At 43.5% G+C, this 22,989-nt stretch overlaps 2 protein-coding genes across 2 annotated transcripts in view; both read right to left on the minus strand.

Moving 5' to 3' along the window:
* Positions 1-543: 543 nt before the first annotated feature.
* Positions 544-8,649, minus strand: NOC4L (nucleolar complex associated 4 homolog; the record flags this gene model as incomplete). Its single annotated transcript, XM_079543742.1, has 15 exons — positions 544-660; positions 965-1,078; positions 1,969-2,051; positions 2,203-2,366; positions 3,679-3,789; positions 4,329-4,389; positions 4,984-5,095; positions 5,629-5,679; positions 5,778-5,812; positions 6,573-6,672; positions 7,252-7,401; positions 7,806-7,913; positions 8,143-8,249; positions 8,341-8,461; positions 8,557-8,649. The coding sequence occupies 15 exons, from the start codon at positions 8,647-8,649 to the stop codon at positions 544-546; spliced, it is 1,527 nt and encodes a 508-aa protein (XP_079399868.1).
* Positions 8,650-10,295: 1,646 nt separating this feature from the next.
* EP400 (E1A binding protein p400) overlaps positions 10,296-22,989 on the minus strand; it is a gene marked incomplete at both ends in the record, with an annotated part of 43,764 nt that continues 31,070 nt past the window's right edge. The window contains 20 exons of the mRNA XM_079543631.1: positions 10,296-10,568; positions 11,668-11,745; positions 12,484-12,651; positions 13,245-13,375; positions 13,919-14,114; positions 14,415-14,621; positions 14,952-15,115; positions 15,591-15,792; positions 16,375-16,484; positions 16,594-16,639; positions 17,627-17,827; positions 18,389-18,467; positions 18,555-18,611; positions 19,142-19,278; positions 20,285-20,332; positions 20,571-20,744; positions 21,265-21,506; positions 21,921-22,074; positions 22,171-22,215; positions 22,330-22,461. Of these exons, the coding sequence (XP_079399757.1) occupies positions 10,296-10,568; positions 11,668-11,745; positions 12,484-12,651; positions 13,245-13,375; positions 13,919-14,114; positions 14,415-14,621; positions 14,952-15,115; positions 15,591-15,792; positions 16,375-16,484; positions 16,594-16,639; positions 17,627-17,827; positions 18,389-18,467; positions 18,555-18,611; positions 19,142-19,278; positions 20,285-20,332; positions 20,571-20,744; positions 21,265-21,506; positions 21,921-22,074; positions 22,171-22,215; positions 22,330-22,461 (2,844 nt within the window). The remainder of the gene's footprint in view (positions 10,569-11,667; positions 11,746-12,483; positions 12,652-13,244; positions 13,376-13,918; positions 14,115-14,414; positions 14,622-14,951; positions 15,116-15,590; positions 15,793-16,374; positions 16,485-16,593; positions 16,640-17,626; positions 17,828-18,388; positions 18,468-18,554; positions 18,612-19,141; positions 19,279-20,284; positions 20,333-20,570; positions 20,745-21,264; positions 21,507-21,920; positions 22,075-22,170; positions 22,216-22,329; positions 22,462-22,989) is intronic.

Here is a 22,989-nt window from a genome sequence, read left to right on the forward strand (position 1 = left end):
GTGTATCAACATGGGCATGTTAAGACCGCTGTATAGAAGCTAAATCATCTCTCTGAAGTGAGTTTAAAAGTAAATATGAAAAAAAAAAGTAGAATTAGAATACGATGTTTACAGTTACCTATTGAGGTCACTCACTAAAAAATGGTTGCTGGCTCTTGTATGAAACAAACACGTGAGATGTAGAAGCAAGACCACCCCTCCCCTCAGACCCTGAGTGGCAGCAAGGCACTGTCAGTGCAGTCGCTGATGTCAGACAGCACCTGAGAAAAGGGCCAACAGTGAACAAGTTCAGGAAACACATTACTTTGAGGGGAAACCCCTCCAAAACCAGGCAGCAATAAGTAAGCATGGGACATGAGGAACAACGAAAGGAAGTCCGTACGTAGATACTGGAAAAGGTCACTGAAGAAGGCCGCTCCTTTCGAAGGCAGTCCAGCTTTCACCACTTAGAGATATTTCAAAGGCAGAATTGTCCAGCAAAACACGTGAGTTTTGTGCAGGTCCTTAAGATCCGTGTGCTGTGCAGATGTGTTTTTAATTGCATCAATCTAAAGCAAAGTGTTCTGCAAAGATATCATTTTTCTTCCCAAACAAACCTTGTACTTGCTCAAACTCCAACGGCACATTAGCAGATGTTTTCTTTATTTCTTTATCAAAAAGCTACAAAAAGAGAAAATATTGACAAAATTCAGTACAAGCCCTTTACCATGGCTGATACCAGTGCTCACTCTAACATCATAAAAGATACAACAATAAACCTTTTAAATACAAGCCTGCCACTACTGCTGCCAAATGCTCTGCCTTTTAACTGACATCCTCCCCTTTTCCCTGGCTGTAGGTAACCAAAAGTCTGCCTCACTCCCTCCTCAGCAGCAAGGCTGATGACCAGGACATGGCTATTGCATTCAGGAAGCAGTTTCCCTTCCTCTTATTGGAATCATTCACAAAAGCACAGCATCACTACCTCAGAAGCTGAGAGCTCCAAGAGCCCTGATATGTCGTCCTCTATTTCAGACAGCGACTGGTTGAGGATAGCAGCTGCCTGGGCCACATCTGGATGATAATGGTTTTGTAGAGACTGCAAGAAAAAGAGGAGAAGGTCTAATGAGCACAAGGTAACACACATCCATCTGGCTTCCCACACAGGGAACAATCAAACAAAGCCTTTGGTCGTGAACATTAATTCTGGCAAAAGAGGCAAGTCTGCTGTACCGTGTTACTATGCAGCTTCAAGAAATATGGATTTTAGCCACGCTTGAAACATATTAAAGCACCCTCTCACCAGGTTCACATTCAGCCCAAGACAGATGGACTCCTCCACTGGCCATAGCTACTACAGTGCACACCTCGATTCTGCTACCTTCCAGAGCCCTGATGTTTCATCTGAGCTCCTGCTCTCCAGCAACACCCACCTTGCACAAAATCCCTGTAGCATTTAAATGGAATGTGATAATCCTGCCTCTAAGGTTTCAGAGTCACCAGGAGTAATTTAACTAATTTCAGCCTTCGTACACCATCCTACAAATGTTCCCGGTTAAAAGTTAACCATTTCAATCTTCTCCAGCATTTTAGAAGTCATTTCTACAGGTTGACCTATCTGTGCTTAGTTTCCATCAGTGCTCATCATGCTCTTCTCTCCAAAGCAAATAAAACACTTCATACATTCGCCACTATTTACTCTGTTTCAGCTATTCACAGCCCACTTTTCAGCTGCATGATCAGATGTGTACTCAGAAGACTCCTACTAATTAGCAGGCACTACTTGTCATGTGTGTAAAATCCTGCCTCTTACACTAAGGATGGAAAAAGATGCAAAGTAAAAAAGTAGCCAGAAGTTCATCTCATCTGCAAGACATGTGTCAGCAGGTTCATGGAAGTGATGCTGCTGACTGCCAAGCTGTGTCATTAAGGCAGCAAGGATGACATTCTCCTGAACATCTGTGTATGGTACCTTGTTAGATGACATACCTGAATCTCCCAGAGAGAGCTCTCCAAAGCCCTGCTCTCAGATGGCTCCTCCTGCTCCATGATATATGGATCTTCTGATAAATCTAAGGAAAGAGACACAGATTTCATACCTCCCGTGATGTCCGTAACACCAAAGGGAACTCAGGGAACCAACTGGGGCCAGGATCTCTCCAGGGATCCTGCTCTTCACGATGCCTAAAGGTGTAACACAGAAGTCCCCCCTTTCCCTCTTACCTTGTGGCCCATTTGGTCTGTGCATCAGCACTTTGCAGGCCGGATGCCTCCGAAAGAGATTACAGATGAAAGGAATGACCATGAGCAGAGCCTCAGGAGGAGCAGTGAGGGCCAGCCGGGCCAGGCGCTTTATGAATGCTGCCACCAGGTATGCTGGCAAGTGACTGTGGGGAAGGAAGAAGAAACCAGCATGTCAGAGTTCCAGCAAGTGAACCAACACACTCATCAACTCAGGCAGCATGTCAGGTTAAGGACCAGTGGGATTCTTCAGCTTTTTGGACTGTGAAGTGAAATGGAACTACACAGCAAAGAATCATGATTTCAGGCAGTTACAAAGGGTCTTGTGTGCTGCCTGGAACAAATTTGGGGGCATTTCCATTCAGTGCATGAACAATCTCAGATCAGTTCGTGATTCAACCCAGATGCGTGGCACCACTCCAAACACTTGCTGCAGCCAAGCACAGCTCTTGTACACGGTCATTCACACTGCTGTCTTTATTCAGTCATTTTATAAACTTCTGAGTGCTGGGCCAGGCAACCTTCATTATATTTTTCTAATGTAGTTCTGTGGGTTTAATTAATACATGTGCCATAGTGTTAAATTTACATAATACTTCTAGAGCAAGCAGTGCAGCTGGTAATGGGAACATAAAGCTGCTGGAACGTAAATGTGCAGAATAGTTCTCCTTTATGGTAGAAATGCAAATTTTTAACAGCAGTCAGCTCGTGTAGGCACGTTCTTCAGGTCAGCAGAGCTGGGATGAAAGATGACAATTTTCAGCCACGCAGCCTCCAGCCTTAGAGCTCACTACACCTGCAAGGCTCAGCAAAGCCACCCCAAGGTACAACCATCTGCCAGGTCTTGTTACTCTCTCCAGAGAACACTATGAATACAAGGGGGATGATATTAAATATCATGTGCTGAGCATTGTTCTTGGTTTATTTTACAACATATGATGGCAACTATATAACCAGCTGCATATCTAGTTTCTTCCCTGGGCGTGATGACAGCATCGAGACAGAGTGTCAAATGCTTTATGTTTCAATATTACATGTCTGCAAAAAGGTCATCAATTTCTCAACAGATTTATGATGCTGCGTCTATAAAAAGCCTGCGAATGTTCCTTTTCCATATTCATAAAGACAGAGAGAAAAATCATCACTTCCAGCCAAACTGGAATACAGATCAAAATACATCCGTAATGATTTGCCGATCAAACTCTGATAATGAACTGCATTTTTACGCTCTGAAACTAGACAGATGTGTGCTGCATCTTCAAAACCATCACAGGAAGAATTACACAGCACTGCAGTAACACTCTCGAATTCAGTTTTCTCAATCAGAAAACAAATTTAATTCAGCAGGCACTCTGAATGCATTAAATCCAGACATGGGAGACTGTTAAAGAACAGATTCTGGCCAACAGGAAAGTAGGAGCAAAATACATGTATGTATATAATAGAGGTTCTACTTACGACGAAGACAAAAACAGATCAGCCAAATGGAAGAAGCGGGCTCGGTACTTCACGTGATATATAGAAGGGTCCAGAAGGCTGTACAGCTTTTTGTAGAAGTCAGGGTATTCCCTGTTGAGAAGGCAGAAAGGAAAAAGACAACATCCTTCGCTGATTAGTGACATACAGCAGGACCACACTGTGTCTATAAATGCCTCTGTGTGTTGCCTATAAACCACCCCAGACTACTGCTGTGCTATGAGTGACTGTTGAGCTTTCCTTGGTTTGTCTTCACAGCCACCACTTGAAATCAAGCTGTAAAGTGAACTTCTGGCTGGTGCAGTGTCCAGCTGTTCTGGAGATTTGAAAACACATCCACTGACTGCAAATGGAACAGGATCCAAAGACTACAGTGCTGCTACACCATCAGATCAATGGAAATTGATTTCCAAGAGCTGAGCAGTCTGAAGAAGAGGGCATTTAGGCTCAGCTGAAAAAAAGGCCAAACTATCAGAACAGCTCAGCATCCAAACAGCTCAGCTTCTTGGGCAGGGCTTGGCTTCCTCACAGCCAAAGCCTGAAAATGCAGAGTATTCTTTTCAGTTCGGTTTACATGAAGATGTAAATGCAGACAGCCATGTCCCTTTACACAACGTGCTCCTTTTACTTACAGATTATGCTGATGAATCAGAATAAACAATCCATTTAAGGCTAGAAGACTAATCGCTCCACCTGTAAGAAAGCAGGCATCTATCAGTACAATAGCTAGATAAAATGATCAGCTACGACGTGTTTCATTACTTAACCTTCCTGGAAGTAGCACAAAACCAACAATGTCTGTAAGTAGAGGCAGCATGATGGCTGTGACAGAAGCTCAGCCAAAAGCTTCCTGAGGATCACAGGTTACTTGCATAGGTTAAGCTGTAGTTTAGAAGAACAAATAGACACAGTCTGCTTTAATTTCCCAAGAAAGCTACAGTGGGAAGGAAAAGACCTCCTCAGAAAGACCATTTCTAAAGGAAACTGCACATCTTGTTTCTGGATACAGCCCAGGAATCAGCAGTGATGCCTGAACTGTGTGAAAAAGAAATCATTCCAATATTCAACTCTTTGCAAACTCAAAAATGTAATCTTCCTAACACATAACAACCAGCAAACATTGACAGATGCAGGTAAACAAACCTCACTTTTGGAGACAAGAGAATTCATCCCAGTCCCTTAGCTTCATCCCACCCAAAGCTGTGGCGCTGCAACCAGCAGCCCTCCTAACTACATATGTACTGTGCTGCAGAGACACACAAAGGCTAAAAGCCTGTTTTTGCTCACCTACTCCATAGGCCACTGTCAAGAAGTCTATCATGAGAGTGGGCTCATTCATATGAGGCAGGATGGAGTCATGCAGAATAACAAGAACTTTTTTGTAAAGGCCACTGGGTAGCTGTGAAGGACAAAGCAATACAGTCAAATGACCAAAATGAGAACTCCAAGAGCAACAGCAACATAGGGCTCAAAAAGACAAGGCAAGCAAAAGGGAACATGCTAGGACAAAACACAACGGTTCACAGCAACAAATGGGAGAGCATAGAAGTGACACCTGACAACTGTGTTCATTCTAAGAAGTGGGTGCTCAGCTAGAAGCATCATCACAGCTCAGAAGGAAAAGCAGTAGGAAAGTCACTAATAAATAGGCTCGGGAACATTCAGCTCGGAAACAGGAGTTGTTATGCTGCAGATAACTCCTTATGGGCAGGCTTGTTTAAGGTGGAGAAAAAGGCTGAGTAAGAAGAAAAAGACCAAACATGAGGTAACGTCCCCTTGCCAGGAGAACAGCCCAGCAGAGATGGCGACTGCGCTGATCTCATCTAATAGCACAGAGGGGTCCTACCAGGAGCACCATGCAAAGGATGGCTGCAGCCTCTAAGGATTGGCAACTGGAAAGCAATCCGGATCAGTGACTGAAGTACCCCTCACCTGGTGCTTCAGAAAAGTGAGCCACATTCTTTCAAACGCCTGCCTGTGTGCCTTGAAACAGAATTGCAAGTAGTGAGATAAATATGGGTGGAGATGAAGTTCTATTTTCAGTAGAAAATTGAACTCTGAAACACCAAATGAACAGTTACCTGCAGCTTTGACACCTTCCATTCCTCCTGATTACCTAAGAAGAAAGGTAGAAGGGAGATGGAACTTGAAATGGGTGTTAAAAACAAAAACGATGACTTGTTCTATTTAGTCCTTCGAAACAACCCCAGTATTACAAATACCCACATAAAACCTAAGGAACAAAACCCACTCTGATGAAGGAGCAAACATATATGCATAGGTTTATATGCATATACAAGGAAATTTGCATTATATTAGTCAAACTTTTCCTTCCTCCCCTAAGCTTAATTGGACACATTGAAAGTAAACGTCACTTTTCTTCCCACGCTGCAGCCCAACAAAATGAAGTGAGAGAGAAGCTTATGAATTAAGCAGAGCAAAGATCATAAATGTTCCCATGAGATGTTAAAGCTCGACGTCTGAGATTTCCCTCTACCAAATGGGTTGGGACACATCAGAATTCAGTTAAAAGCATTCCAACTCAGAAGCATTCCTGTTGCCTCCAGCAGCCGCCTTCTCGCTGTGTGAGGAGCACTGCTTTCCTGGCTGTTAAGCTGAGACCAGGAGCACAAGGAGAAGACAGTGTTCCCCAAACCAGGGTCTCTAAAAAATTTGCTATAGGTTCTTTGTATTGATAAAAAGCTGTGACAGACCTGACTGCAAGTGTTATGTGGATTTTGTAATGCTGCTCAGAATCACTGTGCTCACAGAAGCACAATTTTTCATTAGCAAACACTGACAAAGCCTTTACACAATAAAAATCAGAGATACGATTTTCTTCTTCACGTGCAGTTCATCGTATGGAGTTTACTAACCTTGCTTCACCATAAATTTGACCATGTCACGCTCTTTGCTCGGCATGTTAATGGGTGAAATGAGGGAAAATACGTTCTGCTGGTAAAATGGCAGCGGCCTCTATAACAGACAAAAAGCAGAGGATCAAGCATGAAGAGAGGTCCACGCAGAGGGAAGTCACACTGGGCTTCCACAGTCCCCTACTTCCCAACCACTGGATGTACGTAGGAAAGAAAAGCTCTGATGGCTGTACTGCATGCTGCTTCTCCATCGCTGCCTTATCCTGGAGTATCACTTATTTGCCTAACACAGAACTTACATCTGAACTGACTCTGATTTAACAGAACAGGTGGGTCCAACGAAAGAAAAAAGACCCTCCCACACACTAAAGAGAATTAAACCTTTATGCCCTCAAGCTGAATATCTGAGCAAAACAGAAGCAAGAGCTCTGACTGTGAGGTTCTAATCAACAATATACAACAATATTGAACTGTCCCCAGTTTCAGACTGCTTTCAGTCTTACAATTAACGTATGCTACAAACAAACAAAAAAAAGCCTTCAAATGGGTGCACTTATTACTCCTGCTTCCAAAGTCATTCCACGTATCAGTAGTTCCTCCCCACTTCGCAACCAAGGTGTGTGCTCCAGAGCAACAAATAATTCACCCAGACCCATCCCACAGCCCAACTCAGCATTACCTCTTTTGTCTTTTGCATCACTTGTCCGATGCTCTCAGTGACCGCCTTCATGACGAAGTACCGAACGTCGTCATACTCCATGTATTCTTGGAAGCGAGAGATCAGCAGGGAGGCATCCTCATGTATGGGAATTAAGCCGTTAACAACCACCTAGCAAGAGGGTGGTAGTGAAAAGCAAGTCAGTTTCTCACTGTGTTGGAGCAGATAGCTGAGAAGGCTGAGGGCAACCCCTGTCTGGTGAGCAGAGCTGTGTCCCGCCTGCAGTGCTCACAGCTGCCATGATGGGTGCTTCCAACCTATCTTACACTGTAACTTAGAAATGATGCAGTGGCTGAGCCAGGGGCAGCAGCTTCCCTCTTACCTCCCCCCAAAAATCAGAACTGATACTTCAGAAATACAAGAATCCAGCCAGGCCCCACACAAGGCAGCTGCTCCCACACCACCACCCATCGAGGGCAGCACCCTACAGACGTTTCCACCACTGGAGCCACATCGCTCTTCTCCACTCCAATCTCCTTGCCTGAAACCTCAGCTCTGCAGGTTCTGCGGCTCACCTTCAGAAGATGGCGAGGAAAAGCGATGCTGCCCTTCCACTGCTCTGCGACCAACGGGCATTCTGCCTCCACCTCCACAAACTTCATGAGGGTGCAGAGCGATGATTCCTTTAAAACACAGATTAGAAAAAGCCCTGCATCAAGGATCACGGCTGTGCTTGGGCCCGCAGGTGCTACTCAGCACAGGAAGAACGAATCTCTTCCATGAGCCACGTGGATGCCATCACCATCAGAGCAGAAGGGCGTTAGAGCCCCAGGAAGCCCCGCGGCATCCCGCACCGAGCGGGGACTGCTTCTACCGCACAGACCCGTACCGCAACGGCAGCCCACAGCTCACCTTCACCCGGAAGGAGTCGTGGCCCAGCAGCTCGGACAAGCACTCCACGCAGTCGTCGTAGCGGTGCCTCATCCATATTTTGTATTTATCCTCAGCGCTGCAGTTCCCTGCAAAGGCGCGGCGCTGACGCTCCCACGCGGCCGGTTCCCGGCTCCGGCCCCATCCCTGCCCCTGCGCATCCCCGTCCTCCCTTCTCACCGCTCAGCGCGTCCTCCTCCGCAGGCAGGCTGCCGGCCATCAGCTCTCCCCGCCGCAGCAGCGCGGCGAACAGCCGGCGGCACGTCCGCGCGGCGCACAGCGCGTCCTCTTCGTCCTCGGCCTGGGGAAGATCGGGGCCGTGAGCGACGCCCGGTGCCGCCCCGCGCCGCGCTCCCTGCCCCCCCCCCCCCCCCCCCCCCCCGCCGCTCCCCGCACCGCCAGCAGCTCCAGGATCTCGAAGACGCGGTTGGCGTTGCCGCGGCCGCCCAGCACAGCCTCGAGGCTGGCGGCGAGCGCGGGCCCCGCCATGCTGCGCTGCGGAGCTCCGCCCAGAGCGGGGCCGGAACGCGGCGGGGTGGGCGGGGAAACGACGAGCAGGACGAGGGCGGGTTACAAAATGTACACTTTATTACACCTTCAGGTGGGATACAGCGCGATTCCTCGCAACGCCGCTGGGGCGGCTACAAACGCCCGGAGACGCCCGATAGCGAAGGAACGGCGGGCGCAGCTGCAGCGCGGAGCCAGGCTGCGTAACGCGGTGCTCAACGGATGGCGGCGCAGGGCCTGGGCCGTGGCAGCAGCGTGGGTCAGCAGCCGCACCGCCCCGCCTCGGAACAGGCTCTGCTCTGAAGAGTAAAAAGATCACAATGAAAAAATAAAACCATCCCGGACAGGAATAGTGTAACTTTGTCTAGTTGTACACGTTGTGCAGCACGACGGCCAAAGGAAGATGAATCCATTTAAGCCAGCAGGAGTTTTCTGATTCCTCACACAGTGCTGTTTGCAAAGTCTTTATGCCAGAAAAGTAAAGAAAACCCCACAGTTCTGTGCAGCTTCTTGCTATCTTCATAACAGTAAGGCAAACCAATTTGGAGGAAGAGGCATTCACATCCAAAATATCCACCTGAAGATACATTCATCATTAGCTTTAGTAAAAGAATAGTACAAAAGTTAGATCTCAATCTTTACACAGTTGTCACCATTTCCCCCCTTCCCCGCCCCCCCCCCCCCCCCCTCCCCCAGAGCTAAAAGCTGAGTAGAAAGTACTGAACATTTCAACATGTTGCAAGAGCAGAACAAAACCAAGTGGTTCCGTTTGATCCATGGGAGTTTCCCTGGCAGCAGTCCTGGGACAAACAGCTGCAGAGCCTTCGTTCGGCTGAACACACTGAACATATACAAAAAAAAGGCTACACTTTAATACACATCACACAGTATTTACTCAGTTCATGCCTAAAATATCCATTATCTTAAAGCGAAGTACGAGAACGAGCACACAGGGAGGGTGCTGCAGTAAACTGTACACAAAACTACTAACAAACATTTTAAAAGGCTTACAAAAATGGAGAATGAACCTTTTCTTTTTTTCCTTTAATTACATATACTTACAGGTTTTCACATTTACTGGCTAAGCTTTTCAGGGAGCACTTCAAATGTAAGTTAGACCTTCCAGAGGTATCTGCCTGAAGCTAGAACAACATGCAGCTTTCACTGAGATGCAGGATACTTTGTGTTAACCACAGGAGGTTCTTTGACCAGCTTCAGCGTGGATACTGAGAGCACATCCCAACTCTAGCAAAGAACTGCACGGTCCCACAGGCAGCTTGTGGTATGCTAACACAGATGGATGTTACTGACATTTATGGCATTTCACCCATTTACTTTTGTGAAGCTGGACATAACTTAAATCTAAGTAAAGTTTGATTTATCAGGTTTCAATCAGCACAGAGAACAGCAGCAAAATGCACCCGTACAGATTCTGAGTGCTGCAGAGCTGCTAACACACTGAACTTATGTGAGAGTTTTCATGTCTAAGTGTTGCAAAGTCCTCCTGTTAAAAGTAAAAGAAAAAAAAAGTGGTTTGACTTCATTTGGATGTTTGGAGTAGCTGCTTCTCACTTGGCTTAGCAAACAAGAAACGCTGCACTTCCCTGTTATTGCATTTAACCATTAGTTCAACTTGGTTTAGTAGGTGCCTTTAATCTGACAGTAGGTGTCCTCATTTGGACTTTTGCTTGCTGGTTCTGGGCTTCAGATGTTGCTGGTGTCTGGGCTGGATTCTGTACGCCTGGAGCCTGAATCTGGGGAGACGCCGTTGTCACAACTTGCTGCTGTATCAGTTTCTGCTGCACAACCTGAGCAGTAGCAGTTGTTGCAGGAATCACCTGAACCTGCTGCTGACCTGCCGTGGTCTGAGACAGGGTCACTGTCTGGGGTTGAGCTTGTACCTAGACAAGGCAGGAGAACAAGGCAACCATTAGATTCCCACTCTGCAGAAGGTCTTTGCTGTCTTGAATGACGAGCATCTTAGACAAAGAAGGACTGGAAGCAATACTGGCACTGTGGTTTTGGTAAGAAAGTGTTCTGTCACTTTTTCTTACAAATGATAACTAAGAAACAGGACGCCTGCAAGGCACACCTGCTCAGTGCAGATCAAACATGCTGCTGGATTCTTTGCAGAAGGTATGTGGAAGGTAAGAACACAGTGGATAGATTAGAAGGGCAGTCTTTGTGTGCCTTGAAGAGTTCTCCAAGAGCTCTACAGGCAATAACTCGCTGTGTGTTGACCAGCGAGGCTCTGCTCCCTGCTGCTTACCTTGCCCTTGCCGCCTCACATCCGAGGTGGTGACCAGTCAGCCTACAACACTTCATCGTCATTTTAACATAAACAGCCACAGATTTTATCCCACACTAAAACACTGCACTTCAAACTGGGTCAGATTAAGAGCTGACGGGTTAGATTTGTGAGAGTAACTGCTTCCTCCATCCAATATTAAACATCCCTGCCCATCAGCAGTGTAAGTACGCCTGTTGCTAATGACCCAAAAGTTGTTCTAATCAGTGTTAAATAAAGGGAAGGCAGACAGAACTGTCTGTTCTCTTCCTCTGCTCCCAGTCTGTTGCCACATTTAGAACGGACACCGCAGCACTCTGACTTCTATTAAGCACTTCGAGCAGCTGTATGAACTGGAACTAAACAACTCCCATTTTATCCCAGTTTTTGTATAACAAACTCAGATGGTATTCATGAGTTCCATTATTTGACTGTACATCACAAAAAGCTAATATTTAAATTTATTTCAGCTTTAGAAAATATTTTCCTCAGTTCTTCTACATTCATAAAGAAAACTCTGCTGTCTCTACCAGAATTCTGACTGCAGATTTTACAGCAACCTGACCTGGCTTTCACGTGACTCATTTTTAGAGAATGGAAATGGTCACACCCTTCCAAAATTCCACCCGTCCCCACAAAGGGAAGATACACGTATTTCCAAATACATCAGCCTTCAGCAGGACCAGGCTTCTAGCGCTGCAGGCAAAACATACCTGTTGGGAAACTGAAACCATCTGTTGAATGTTGGCAACAGTAGCCTGCTGCTGGACCACTTGAGGAAGTTTTGCGACCTTCAGTGACCACAGAATAAAACAAAGATTTAGTCAGAATAAAACTGCAACACAGCGTACTATCAGAACCGCTACCAAGAAACCTTTCCTAAGTTGTGCTTACTGCAAGTTGGTATCTTGGCCTTCTCAGTGATAGTGTAGCTTTGTAAACGAAACAAGTTTAGAAGAGCATGTTGGAATAGCATATTTAGCTAGGAGGGAAAGAGGAAAAGGAGAATTTTCAGCTATAACTGTAATTACTGTTTCCTCTTAACTATGTGTAACACTGAAGGAAGCACGGACATTCTAATGGACTAATTTATCTTTGATACAGCTTCGAAAGAGTAAGGCTTCCAGTTCCTCATTCCCTTCCTTTCCATGGTTAGACTGATCTAATTATGCAGAGAATTAGGTAACCATCAGCTCCCTTTAGCTGCTAGGCATCAGGCCAGGAGGCAGCACCAGAAAACAGGAAGAAATAAAGACAATTTAATTGTCCTTAATAAGAACAGTACGAATCCACTGCTAATAAAAAGGAGTGCCAGTTTACTTCTTTTGAAAAGGAAAGACAAACTTTCCAGCTGGTTTCTCTGACCTGGCAAAAGGCCAGATATTCACCACCAATTAATCTTATTATAAAGTTAATTTAAACAAATATGTAACTGGAATTAATATGAGCAGGTGCTAAAGTGTTACTCCACCTGTTACCTTCAGGATTATCCCATCACAGTAGTGTTTAGAAGCAAGGAATGGTGTTACCTGTACCTGAATCTGAGCCTGCACCTGCTGGGTTCCACCTGGCTTCTGCGTTTGGGAAATTGGGGTCGTTAAGAACTGAGTTTTAATGGCAGGCTGTGTAGTATAGGTCACTTTCTGTTGCTGTGATGTCTGCTGTTGGGTCTGGACTGTGACCTGTTGAGCATTTATCTACAAGGGAGAAAAGCATCAGTGGCTACAAAGCATGTATTTCAAAGAACAGGCACACAGCTAACGAGATTGATTACATTATTGAAGTAAATCCTCTCAAATAAAAACAGCCAAAGGAGCTGGGAGAGAGAATTTCCATGCATTTATACAAGTGTCCTCAATCATTTTAAAGGTTCTCTTCCCACACAGGCACAGTTCATATGGCAATACACTTCCAAAACACTACATTAATGTAACTGTGTTTGTGGCTCAGTGACAGCCAAGCCTATGAGATGGTGACATTTCAGGGAAAAGTGTATTTTGCACAGTTTACAATGTAAAAATGAAAGTCTCTGAGAATTTCCCAGACTTGGTTGCATTACAAATGACTTTAATCTCTGTCACGTAACACAGAAGACAAAACCAACAAACTTACATTAAATTTGAGGCGTGAGAAATCACAAACATATTAACAAAAAGTCCTCTCTAGATACATGTAAGACATAATCACAGGAATATTAAGTGCCTAGGAGTGCCACCACAATCCACAGCTCAAGCTTTACAACCACAGAAATATCAGGAAACTCAGTGAAACTCAGGCAAACTGTGAGTACCTTCTGCTGCACAGTAGCTTGACCCTGTGCAACCTGGGGCTGGATGGCTTTCTGTTGCTGTGCTGCTTGATGATGCTTGAGCTTCAGAAGCTGCTGGACATGTAGTGGCTGGGCAACTACAGTCTGACCTCCTGAAAATTATAAACATAGTTACAACTGTGATTTTCCATTTACTGCTTTGTCCCAAGCAGCCTGCAAACACAGATTATGCGTTTACAGGCTTACACATCCGCACAGCTTTGAGCACCGACGACCCACTGATTTTAATTACAATAAGACACATGATTTTGACAATAGAGTTGCATGAGCAAGCTACAATTACGTTCTAACAATTATACTTCCTACAGGAAAACTTCTGTCTGCACTACAGGAGTCAGTTACAAAAGACAAGTTCTCCTGTATCTGCTTCACTTAAAAAGAAGCACTTATACAGCTTTATTTTCAAAACCATATCTGGTCTTGCCTACTCATAAGCAGGTTTCTGGCTTAAGAATGATACTGACCTCCAGATTATGTGGAGTAAGCACAAGTCTCTTACCTCATTTTGGGAGCTCAGCCTCCATCACATTACTTTACTGAAGTCTAAGTCCCACAGAAGACATTACTTGAGCACCCAACCTTTATGGAAGTGGAGTTTAAAACTGTATTGTATTTTAGGAAGTGCTCTGACATACCTGCTGCTTTCTGTGGCTGCCCAATAGCAACACTGATGCCTGCAACAGTAACAGGGAGCGTAGTGACTCCTGCAGATGACACCACAGCAGCTGGAACAGACACCACTGGAGGTTTTGCCAAAGCAACCTGTGCTGCTTGTGGAGTTTGGGCCTGGATTTGTCCTTGTGCTTGAAGCTGGGAAGCAGGAACACGAGTCTAAGCAGTAAGGAATGAAGATTATTGTACCAGCCAAAAAAGCATTTGCTTCATATAACAGGTGATTAATAAGTGACAGTAGTAAATGTTTCTGAGTATGATTTCTCCTTTACACTAACACACTTCAGAGATGGGTCAGTCAATAAGTGCTATTAAAGCTACTTGTGTCAGAGGTCTTTCATACAGCCTAAGTCACACAAAGGGCACTTAGGTGCACGAATAACCAACATCCAGTTCATTTAAACCAGCAGTGAGAACAAGGTGTCTGCAGCTGTTTTAATTAAGTCAGAGACAACTTACAAGACGAGCAACTTGCAGGTTTGTCACAGTAGTGCCTGTGAGGACTGCGCCAGGACGAGGTGCTGTAACAGCAGTGAGTTGTTGAGTTTGCTGTTGCTGCTGCACTTGCACTTGTGCTGCTTGCTGTTGTGCCCCTTGCTGTGTCTGCTGTGCTGCCTGCTGCTGAGGAAGCTGTAGCTTCTGCTTCTGTAACTTGATTAGCTGCTCCTGAAAAAATACACCACTTTATTTTCCATCTTTTATAGGAATAAAGGAAAAAAAACGGAGATGGACCTGCAGCTTTGAAGTAACATTCTATGCCAAACTTTAGTTAAGATCACAGAGCTAAGGAGCAACTCCTTTACACAACAGGTTGCCAGTGGGTAAGCAACAGTAAGTGCTTTACATCCTGATCTGTGGCAGCAGAACTTCTATTTGAAATGGCTATCAGTCCTCCCCGCCTTCATGAAATTTTCATAGAATCAACTTTAAGAAATCTGCATTTAATTCTAGCCCATTAAAATAGGGCACAACACAGTGGCAGCAATGCTTACTCACCTGTGACAGTTTCCCAACAGTTTTTATTTGAGCTGGAGACTGGGCTTGTGCCTGAGCCTGAATCTGAGGCACCTGCACCTGAGCAGCCTGCTGCTGCTGCTGCCTCAAAAGCTGGAAGTGAGCAGGAGTGATTGTTTTGCCAGAGAGCTGGACTGTTGGTGTTGCTGCAAAAGGAAAAGTAAGAAAAAGAAATGCTCTGAGGACACTCCACATTGAATTTAATTGTCTGATTTCACCTGAGAAGCCAAGTGGTTAAAGAATGTTCTGCTACAATACATTTGTAGACTTAGTATAGACAACAAGCCATTAGCATAAACACAACAAAAAATAATAAAATATACACTCCTTTCTTCATAGTAGTTTATGTTTGTGATACTCAATATTTTACTGCTTGATTGCTAACAATCTTTTTTTTAAACTGTAACCCCTACGGGCTAAGCAATTCTCTACTGCAACACTTTGCCCAGAAATACCAACAAAAAAAGGTAATCTGAGCACCAACATTCAGCAAGTTAGGAATCATAGCACTGTCTCATTGTGCAGCCAACAAAGCCAGACTTTCAATACTATTTGGGTCAAGCAAACTTCAGGAATTCTGCAGGACCCCTAGGAAACAACCCCTAAGCACGCAGTTATTACCTGGCGTCACTTGAGTCACCAGTGATCTCGTCTGGGTCTGCACAGGCGTTAAGTTTGTCGTTACCACAGCTGATGCAGTCACTGATGTCACTGCTCGGACCCCCTGTGTAGATGCTATGGTCACCAGCTCTGTGGAGGCCGCAGGAGCTGCCGCCCGCTGCTGGGTGTGCACAACTTGTGCAGCTGCAGTGCCTCCCGAAGTCTGAAGAGGAGCACAGTCACACGTTACTCTGCACAGTCTTTACATCTCATACAAAGCTATGAGCTTCCCGGATATAGAGTTTTAGAAATTGACATCAAAAAGCAAGCAAAAAAATCCAAACCTTTCTAATAATGTTTGAATATATCTCACAGTTGGAATCTGATTAAATCTTTGTCAGGCTGATCACCAAACCCTCAACGACACAAGTTTGATTTTACTACCTGTCATTTTTTGCTTAACCTTCTATACAATTACAACCTTAAAACAAAAATCACAGTTACCTAAGCATAAAATATTAGAGGCTGGAAATTATATTGACATTGCCCATTTCTTCAGATAATGCTTTTGAAAATGGTTCACAATTAGGCACTGTCTCTTAGCTACATTATTCTGATTATCTGTCCAGGTTTATGCTGGTATTTTCCTAATGGAGAGCAGTTGATACAGAGTCACGAGACACACGAAGTTAATAAAGAGTGGAATTTCTGATAACTAGTACAGCTAATGCAGGATACAGATCTACATGTGCAACCAAACTGAACCCAGAGATGCAACTAGTATCTAGTAGTGCAATCTACTCACAGTCAGTGTTCCAGGTATAACAGGTGAAGCCAGACGTTTATTGATGGGCTGAAAGGTAGCTGCAGGGACTCCAGCAACAGTATTCACTATGACATTCCCACTCACTGTAGCTGAAAGCAAAAAAAAATCAGGATTAAAAATGATATTGTAAAAAAAAAAAAAAAAGTGAAAAATCTTATGTCCCATCATCTCCAATGCCCAATTATAAAATCTTCTTACCAGTCTGTATACTTGTCCCAGTGACTGCTGTTTTGATTGTGCCTGCCTATTGAGAAGACAATTGAGAGAACTTCAGAAAACAAATAAAAGAAAACTGAATATAGCTCTTATGCTGCTATGCTGTTTAACACAGTGCTGTATTCCAGAAATGACAGCTCAAGAAAGAGACCAGAAAATGCAGAGATAGTTGTAAAACTTGCTTTCATTCTGCATAGGTCAGGATTCTGCCATGTTAATAAGCAACTGGATACCAGTCAGGTGTTGGGTAAGTGCTGGACATTTTACATCCTTGTCAGCAGAAGGGAGCGAGGTGTCATCACTGGCACACACAGGTTACCTCTCACAGTGTTAATGTGTGAGAGGTTACCTGCTAGGAGATACAGAGCAGTGTTATCAGGACAGAGCCCTTTCTCTGTCTCTGGAAAAGCTGTACTGCTCTGGCCCTTCAACAAGCTTTAAAATCACTGCTCCCTGAGCACATTACTAAACGAACTGGACTGGCTTTAAAACAAGAGCCTTCAACCCGTTATCAGATTCACTAATAGAGACTCTACATTCAAAGAAGCCATGAAAGCTTTACAGTAATGCAAGTAATTGTAGGTCCTGTAGGATACAGGATTCCACTTTCCCAGCAAAGATTAATTTACTCACAGCTTTGTTTTTTAACCTACTTTAACAGAGTAGCTGTTACAGCTACAGTCTCTTTTCTGAGTTTTTTGGATAAACAGTGTTAAATGCTAAACTAAAAATGCAAGATATCTGTACACAGAATATAGCTTTCTGAGGTGGAAAAATGCTAACACCTATTATTAAAATAATGATATTAACAGTTTTAATCAGTGAATAAAAAAAAAAAAAAAGAAGGTGCCCAGCACACTCAGAAGAGAAAGAGAAAGAAGAAAAAAATAGCCTTTATTTCACTACACTGCCCTAAAATTCCTACTTTCCAAAGCAAGTAAAAGCACGCAGATGTAGTACACAGAAAAGAAGAACTGAAGTTACTACATCAGACACCAAGTCCTCCCTTTCTTACCAATACTGCTGTGTTGGCCACAGTAGTTACTGCAGTCTGCACTACTGCCTGTGGCTGCTGAACTACCTGTGCCTGAGCCTGTGGCTGTGGTTGGGCCTGTGCTTGCTGGACAGCTGGCTGCTGAGCTTGCTGCTGGCCGCCTTGCTGCTGCTGAGACTGCGGGCCTGCCTGCTGCTGTGCCCTCTGCTGTTCAGCCAAAGCCTAGGAAACAAAGCATGAGTTTCACAGTTGTCAAACCAGTGCTTGACTTAATCAGGATGTATTTAAAACAGAACAAAAAAATTAGTTCAGAGCATACATACAGACACAGCATGCAAGTCTGGCTTCCTTGTAAACACAACTAGTTACACGATGTAAGTAGTTTCAAACTATGAGCTGCACTCTAAATGTTGCACAGCTTAAAACATAACAGAACAAGCAATTTACCATCTAAAAGCAAGAACAAGCATTTCCTTCTGAATAGCTTAAGGAAGGAGGAAGTGGAACAATCAAGAATAAAATGAGATTGTTTCACATTTTCACCAGATTTTAATTCTCTTTTAAAAATACGTTTTCCAGAATGCTGCATGTAAGCAGGAGGTATCAGTGCCACACACAGGCCTGAGGTTCCACTTTGGACCTTCTGTAAATGCTACTAAATGAACAACTTGCTACAGCAATTGTATCAGCAAACTTCTCCCAGAAGTCAAGTTTTCCTCATGCTTTCTCTTATCTATATTTTTTATTCTGCAGTCATACATGTAAGTGAAATGGAGATTGCACCTTTTTCTCTTTTGCAATACGTTCTGCTCGCAGGGATGCAACTTGAATTGGAGGAAGTGGCTTGTCATAGTTGATTCCACTAGAAACAGTGATAAGACACAGCATGAAATAATTACACAACTAATTTATTTTTATTCTCTTAAGTAAATAAAGACAGAGTGCCCACCTTTCTGCGAGAACAGAGGCATGCTTTGGATTCTTCTGGAAAGGATTCATGCCAAGTCTGAAATTGAGAAAGATTTTATTATTGAAGACAGGAAAAAAAACTTTTAAAAAAGCATTTAATTTCTTTTTTTAGTAGGTGACACTGTGGTTTTGGTGAAGTTTTCACGATACTCCCATCAGCACTGGAGCCTGCATAAAGACACATTTTAAGAGATGTGGAATAAATGATAAATGAGTACATGCAAGTTACTGCTGTAACTTCTGGACACACAAAGAAAACCAACTAAACAGCACAGACGTCAGAATGTTTGCAACACAAGTAAACGGGTGGCCAAGTTTATAAAGGATACCTTAAAAAAAAATAACAAGACTCTTAATCATGTATGTGAACAAATCACGCAGCGAATAGCCACGTGAAATGTGAAGGCATTCCAATACGAGGCCAGAACAGAAGGAGAGAGGTCAAGAACAGAGAAACAGAACAGCAGTTTGAAACAGATGAAAAAAACCTCTCAGCTGGGAGAGCAATTCAGAACAAAGCATCCAGGAGGGATGACAGGGAGGCTGGAACATCCCAGTTACACTCACAGAGGTTTGATGGGTGGACTTCTTTTCCCTGCAATCATTTTCATCATCTCAAAATGGTTAGTGTAAAGCTGCGTGTGGGTGGCGCCTTCATCCTGAGCATAGATCTGATTCGTACGAAGTGGGCGACTGTTTTTAGTCTAAAAAATGAAAAGAAACAAACTCTTAATGGTGAACACAGCCACACAGCATCTCGTCTACGTACAAACACATGGTGAGCTTGGAGATTGTTTAAAAACGAACTCCAACATATCTATCACAGACTGGTTTCTGCCTCGTGTCATTGATAACTTACTGTTACACAAAATTCTATGGGAAATGTATAAAGAAAGAGCAAAACAAGGAGCAGTTCTCACGGTCACACTGGCATCAGCGCTTGGGGACATACAAAATGGCAAACTAATTTGAAAAAGAATCTTTGCTTTAAGTTAAGTTTAATTCAGTACTCAAACCAAGAGCCCATTAGTTTACAGTTATGCACAGCGCACACGTCAGAGAGAAACACCATCACTGCACTGCTCTCCCAACAAAGCTATGTTAACATCCAGCACAGCATGCCATCCTAATTCTTGGCTCCTCCTAAGCAGAAGCTGCCAGTCAGGGACAAACCTGCTTAATGGTCAGAGAATGGGGCTACAGTCAGCAGTCCTAGATTCTCTACCCAGTTCTGTCACTAAATTGCAGAACGGTTTGGAAGACGTTGCTTATGATCATGGAATTCATTTGTGTTTCTGTGGAGTGTTCCAACCCTCGCTTACAAAAAGGCACATCAAGCATTAAACTCCCTACGTGTCTGTGAGCCGCTCAGACCCCAGCATGAAGTACATCCTCACACATCTTAAGTACCATAACAATGATCAGGATAAGTTACATGGTGGTTGTCAGGTGGAAAAATGCCTACTACGGTTAAAGTGAAATGAAAGAGTTCTTGCATGACATAAAATTAATCTAGAAAATCCAAAAGCTGAAGTCTGGTGTCAATCCACTGTATCAACAAAGAAAGGAAAAATAAATTTGGAATTTTAATTGATGTTTGAGAACTCAAGTAACACTGAACATGGATCTCATATGAAGTATCTGCCCACCTCCATTGCTGCTAAATACCACAGTGTCTAGATTTGATTTTGAAAGAATACCAATGCACACCTTATAAATACTTTTTGTCTTCTTTTTAGGATTAGCTTCGTACATTAGCTGTAAAATAAGAAGGAAAGTTAGATGATCTTTTGTGGAAGATTTTGTTCAGGTGCTTTTTCTTTTCAAAGAAATCATATAAAATAAGTGGAAATCCTGATGAGGATAATTTTATAATCTTTTAACGTTATTTATTTACACTGTTGAAACATTTAACAAAAAAAGTGTTTACGAAGATAAGGAAAAAATACTCTACAAACTTAACGTAGTAAAGACGCATCACTCTAAATAAACTCACCTTTCCTTCTTCCCTGGGGATAATGACATTTTCGTATCTGTTTCTGCATTGTTTTGGTGAGCGATAGACTCTGCTGCAGGAGTTAACAACATCACTAACAAGGTCCCAATTGGGAGTGTGTGCTGGCGATACAACAGCAAGATTTAAAGGGAGCTCCAACAGCTGCTTCACTGCCTACAATACATAAGGTACAAAAGCTTCAGGTCACAAATCATTCCAATCCTCCACACCCACCCTTAGCTGCACCCCTCACCATTACTAGAATGAACAGGTAGTTCAGACCTCAGAACATGGCTTCACCTACATTCACAGAGAATAAATAAGCAAAGTTTCCTACGCAGATAGGTGTGCAAGAACACACAGAGAGGGGAACAGTAGGAACAGGGAGCTGCCATTCAGGCACTGCTCTCTTCTCAAAGGTGAGGGAAACTTTAGCTGCACTATCCAATATCCAGACTTATCTGCGCCATTACAGTAAGCAGTCTCTAAAACAAAAATAGGACTTCATCATCCTCAACTTTTAATTTATCCTTAAAGAAAGAAGGGGTATGCAGTCCGCTCTGAGTTAGGTCAGCACCATATGAAACTGATCAGGAATTTGAAGTGACCTTCAAGAAAGAAAACTACTGAAAGAGCTATTTATGAAATTAGAGGGAAAACGTAATACAGAACAGCAAAAAGCCAGATGTCTGACCTGCAGAAGTGCCCAGTCCTCACTGATCAACCATTCGGGGTTATCCTGGCCATTCTCAGCAGCCGGTTTCACAAGAGTTGGCAAAGGCTTTGCAAACTGTGTTTGTTGTTTCAGTAAGATGTTCTTCTTCTGCTCCTTGCCCTCTCGGCGCATCTTCAGCATTCCTGGAGTTGCTCGATCAAAAAGTGAACGAGGAGGAATAACCGTCTCCCCGTGACGCTGCTTCTTCTTCCTACCTGCAGCTAAGAGAAACCAAATTGTTTGTAAATAGACACAATCACTGCTTGATTTCTTTGTTACGCAGAGCTGCAAAGTGCTCCTGAAGGTATATATATAAATACATATATCCATTGCTACCTCTTAAAAGCACACTGCCAGCATCTAGATTTACTACAGCCAGAGCCTTCGTGACGTAAGACCAGCCTGACACAGCTGCCCCTCTTCTAGAGCTGAACTTCCAAAAGCAAAATAACCACGTATGATGAAATCAAAAGATGCACTGTCTAAACTAGAGCTTGCAGTGATTGAAGATCACTGTGAGACAAAACTTTCCACCTCACATCTGCACGTTCTGATCGTTATGGAGAGGAAGCAAAGACATCTGTATATTTTAAAAAAATTTTAGCAACACAATTTCAAGTAGTTTTGGCATTTACCAGAAGGATCTGTTTTGTGCCGCTTGCGTTCCTTCCTGACATACACTGGAGGCAGTTTTGATTCTGGAATAGGGGTGGTATCATACATCAGGCACATCACAGAATCAATGTAGATATCATTGTCATCCTGAGGCGGAGTGGGGGGAGTCCAAAGCTGCAGAGAACGTTAATTTTTTAGTTACTGCCATATTAACTAAGCACTGATCTTCAGATTAAGAAGTCTATTCAGGCTGCTGTTACTGATACTTACTGGCATTATTTCAGTTTGTCCATCTGGACCTTCATAGACGTACTCCTACACAGCAAAAAGAGAATGCAACCAAATGACACGACTGAACTCTGAAGGAAAAAGCATTCTCAGACTAACTGAAGAAATACGCAGTTAAGAAATACAGTAATCAGGAATTACTTTGTTGTATGCATCCTCCCGAGTATAGGTGAGAAGTTCCTCTTCATCCTCCCAGAGCATTTTTTGCTCTTTTTCCTTTAACTCCCTCAGATGTTGGACTTCCCACGCTTTCTTTGCTGTTTTCAGTTCCACCTGGGGGAAAAGTAAGAGGCCTTACAACCTTCATGCAGCAGCAGACACTGGATTAAAAGTTACTGATTTCTGGTATTTATGGATAAATCCTTTAAGCTGCAACATTTTCAGGCACAGAAATTTTGAAACCATTTCTTTACAAATAATTTCACAATCTCTTACAGCAGCTTTTCTTGGTCTCCGTTGCAGGTATTTAAAAATATTGAAATAAAGCAAATTCTGGCTAAACGTTCAAGACAACGAGAAGAAGATCCTTTAACCAAATAAGCAATCTCACCGAAGCTGATGAAATTTTTCCCTGCTGCCAATGGAGTACAGCAAATATTTGCTGAACTGTTCTGAAGAACATCGCTCCCAATTTACAAGAAATCAAGGACTGATATGTTTAAACCAAAAGAATTACAAGACACTTCTCATAAAGCATTCTGGTGTTCAAAAGTAGAGCAAGAGGAAATAGCAGAAGTTCTTTACAGTGTGTCCCACATCACTGGATAAATTTCCACTCACACTGGAAATATTAACCCTCAT

Source organism: Tetrao urogallus (assembly GCF_951394365.1).
Source record: "Tetrao urogallus genome assembly, chromosome: 17".
In the NCBI taxonomy this organism is placed as follows: domain Eukaryota; kingdom Metazoa; phylum Chordata; class Aves; order Galliformes; family Phasianidae; genus Tetrao; species Tetrao urogallus.